General features: G+C 46.9%; 1 protein-coding gene across 1 annotated transcript; it reads left to right on the forward strand.

The window, feature by feature from the left end:
- The first annotated feature begins 2,165 nt into the window (after positions 1 to 2,165).
- On the forward strand, positions 2,166 to 3,665 carry LOC124700837 (protein WRKY1-like). Its single transcript, XM_047232905.1, has 3 exons — positions 2,166 to 3,064; positions 3,167 to 3,292; positions 3,506 to 3,665. Exons 1-3 carry the CDS (start codon positions 2,166 to 2,168, stop codon positions 3,663 to 3,665), a joined length of 1,185 nt encoding a protein of 394 aa, XP_047088861.1.
- Positions 3,666 to 3,888: the final 223 nt, after the last annotated feature.

The following is a 3,888-nucleotide window of genomic DNA, read 5'->3' on the forward strand; positions in this document are numbered from 1 at the left end:
CCACTTTCGTGGTTGAGTCACTCCACAGCACAAAAAATCATAATAGTCATATAAAACGGTGAATAAGATCATTTGTGTACTACAAAAAAATGGCAAATAGATGGGTGACCGGTGCAACAACTACATTTGTACGGTCCTTTTCTTTTCCCTTTGGTTAGCACACGATCATGTTTTGTACCCCAAAAAAATCGTAGCGTGAGCGCAAATGTAGCACGGAGTGCTTTGCGTGTACATATGCAAAAGGTGGAATGTATTTCAACTTTTCAAGTTTCTTTTGGAAGTTCCCACAAATGCATTTTCTAGGGCTCCTTTGATCCAGGTCCAGAATTTAGTCAGAATTTCTTCTAAAAGGTCAGGATCCAATAGTCATGTCAATGCTTTTCCTCTAGGTTCTTGGGTGTGGTTGCTTGGGCTTTGAAATGCGAGGGCTCGGCTTGGAGTTTGTCCCAGTATTGTATTTCTGCTGAGGGAGCTCATTGCTTTGCATAAATGGCTTCAGTGTGGCTCGAGGTTTCAAATGTCCATTATCCTTGAGACCAACCTTTTATATGTCATGCGCTTTTTTATCTTTGTTGGATATGGATATATCCGTTTGGGTTGATTTAAGGAAAGAATTGATGAGATTGAAAAAAAATGAAACGTTCTTGTGAATCTTATCATGTCTGAGTGATAGGGGAAGAGGGTATTGAGAAGGCCCGGGAAGTCGGCATTGAAATCAACAATTTCCATATATGCTATCACTGCTAATTACGAGAAGTCCTTTTTTTCCTAGACCAATGACGGTCCGCCATAGAGTAATACTTGGATTGGCTAAGATGATGATTCCTTCCTTAGGCATTTGCTTCACATTGGTCATTTTATTCGTACGTTACCAACTCGTTGGATATTTTGTAAGGAATCCTTTATTACACTTTATGCTAAAAATTCATTAACCTCAACCACCTATGAGTAATCAAGCATGTTCTCGACCTAGCATAATTCATTAAAATAGCACGACATTACAACTCTATGTTTGTTATTTTCCTGTACTTTAGGGATCCTACAAATCAAAGAGGTCTTCAAAGTTCAAATGCTTTGCACAATGAGTGGACCAATGAGCATTTCAATTGCCATCAAATTAGCCAAGAGTTAAGAACTTTACCCCTTTGTAATTTATATTGAGATTGATGATGTATCCTTTAATATTTTTAAATGGTGAGTGCATTGTATCTACTACTAGTATACATAGTTCTTCGCAAAGAAAAAACTTGGGTGTCTAATTTCTTTTCGTTATCTCGTGGTTGAATTAAATGGTCTTGGTTTATCTAGTATATATTTAATCAAATGACAGTCACGCAATCATGCATTGACATACAGGTTAATGGCGGTTGCCCTTAATCAAATATTTGGAGAATTTCCTACGAAATTATTTCCCTGTCTCACTTGAGATGACGGCTGGAGTTGATAACTTCCAGTGAATAAAAACAAGGGACTTCAGAATGTTGATCCATTCTGCCAATGAGCTGGCAAAAGTAAAATACAACCCATGAGACTTATCATAATCACTATTCACCAAGTATATAGTTTTGTAGGTTTCTAGTGGCCCAAGTTCACATTCAAAATATTTTTCTAAATGGAAATGTTTGTTGGCACGGCTACCAATCTTTCTCTGAGGCACAGTGCTTAATTGACCAGCTTATAAAACTGAAGAAAAAATGTTATGACGTTGAGTGAAAGCGACAAGTGCAATACCATCCTGGCCATCAGTCATATGGACGGCTGTGATCGTCACCAACCTCGTTGACTTTGTTCAAATTTATTCCCGTAGCCGTAGTGCTCCACCTCTCACCCCAAACGAAATATTTTTATACTCTCGAATGACTTCTTGGACAAGTGAAGGTCCCAATGAGACCAGCAATGTCGCATATGCTCTCTCCTGTATAAAGTCGCACCGAGATCCAGCAAATCAAGACGTTTTCCCACTCCACCATTGATGCAATCTTGCAAAGTTTCTTTTCTCACATGTGTGTGTTTGCATGCTGAAACTCTTCTCAATCTTTGATCAATTCCATTTGTGCATTCATCTTGTTGGTTGCTGACTTGCTGCTTATGATATTTTGGTGTTGATCTCGATCTAGATTCTAGAGCTCCTTGATTCCATTGCACCATCAAGATTCGGGTTGTCCATGGAGGGTGTGGAGGAGGCCAACCGGGCGGCCGTGGCGAGCTGCAAGAAGCTCGTGGCGCGGCTCTCGCAGTCCGGCGTCGACCCGATCCGGCTCGCCGCCGTCGCTGCGCAGACCGACGAGGCCGTATCCCGGTTCGGCAAGGTGGTCACCATCCTCAGCAACAGGGTCGGCCACGCGAGGGCGAGGGTCGGCCGGAGGATCTCGCCGCCGGTCGACGCGAGCTGCCTCTTGGACTACCACCCAATCTCTTCGGTACCGTACCGCCAACCTCCGAATGGGCTCCATGTGAGTAGCTCTCCCGTGCCACCGGCGCCGCCACCACAGATGCATGTGCCAGTCATGGTGGCAGCTCCTTCTACCGCCGGCAACGGCAAGATCGTTGCACCGGCGCCCAAGGCGCCTGCAGACAGAGACAGGAACATGTTCCTCGAGACGCCCTTCCTGGATTCGAGCGGCTGCACCGTTCCATCCTCCACGGCCGCCGCCGCGCAGAACATCAACAGCTCGAAAGCTCCCGCGGGTGCTACTCCTCCTACTTGCAGCGCCCAATTTAAGTTGCACCAACAGCATCTTCATCATCAGCAGCAGACGCAACAGCAGCATCAGCAGCAGAGGTTCCAGTTCGAGCAGCACAAGCCAGCCATCAGCGAGAAGTCGTTCCACATCGAGATGCCGGCGGCGGCTGCGGCGAGGAGCGGCAAGGAGCCGGAGGTGATCACGTTCAGCTTCGACAACTCGGTGTGCACCTCGTCGGCGGCCACCTCCTTCTTCACCAACGTGAGCAGCCAGCTCATCAGCATGTCCGACAACTCCGTCGCCGGGCCGTCCTCCAGGAAGGCGCCGCACTGCACCCGAAAGGCCGACGACGACGGCAAATGCCACTGCCCAAAAAAGAAGTTTGTGCCCTATTGATTCCGCCGCCATTGTTTAATTCAGGCCTTCAGCTCGGTTGGGCATTTTTCTTACGCCGTGTGCTTGTGTCTGTGATTGTTTTGCAGGAGACCGAGGGAGAAGAGGGTGGTGAGGGTGCCGGCGGTGGGCGACAAGGTCTCTGATATACCCTCGGATAATTACTCCTGGAGGAAGTATGGGCAGAAACCCATCAAAGGATCCCCTCATCCAAGGTATAGATACCTTCTGGCCATCTTTTAGCTTCATATGATTTTTGTTAGAGGAAGTTCTCAAGTCGTTTTTATCTGAAGAAGCAAATTGAAAAACCAGACCCTAGCTAGAGTTCTGAAGAACATTGTAGTCGTGTAATTTTCCCCACCATTGTGCCACGCATTTGCTGAGCAAGAAGACTGAACGAGAATGAACATTTTGTGTTGGGTGTGCAGGGGCTACTACCGGTGCAGCAGCATCAAGGACTGCCCGGCAAGGAAGCACGTGGAGCGCTGTCGCAGCGACGCCGGGATGCTCATCGTCACCTACGAGAACGACCACAACCACGCGCAGCCGCTCGACCTGTCCACGCTCGCCGCACATTCAGAAGCCTGATTGCTGAAGCTGCCAGTGTCAGGAAGGAGATAGAAGAAGTCTGAATTTTTATGCCATCGATGGGCGGGCAGCGCATGAACATGTCATTTAGCTGGTTTTTGTTTGTTCAGTCTGACAGAAAATGGAATGCAGTCTGAGTGGAAATTGTAATAGGAAGGCGAAGATCTCGCTGTCTCCGTTCTCACCATGTATAGTGAACACTTGATCGAGTTTGCAGTCCATT

This window comes from Lolium rigidum, chromosome 3 (genome assembly GCF_022539505.1).
Source record: "Lolium rigidum isolate FL_2022 chromosome 3, APGP_CSIRO_Lrig_0.1, whole genome shotgun sequence".
NCBI classification, from domain to species: Eukaryota; Viridiplantae; Streptophyta; class Magnoliopsida; order Poales; family Poaceae; genus Lolium; species Lolium rigidum.

Coding starts and splice junctions, on each gene's coding strand:
- LOC124700837 (XM_047232905.1), top strand. CDS start 2,166: ATGGAGGGTGTGGAGGAGGCCAACCGGGCGGCCGTGGCGAGCTGCAAG. Junction 3,065..3,166: donor TGCCACTGCCCAAAAAAGAA/GTTTGTGCCCTA, acceptor ATTGTTTTGCAG/GAGACCGAGGGAGAAGAGGG. Junction 3,293..3,505: donor AAAGGATCCCCTCATCCAAG/GTATAGATACCT, acceptor TTGGGTGTGCAG/GGGCTACTACCGGTGCAGCA.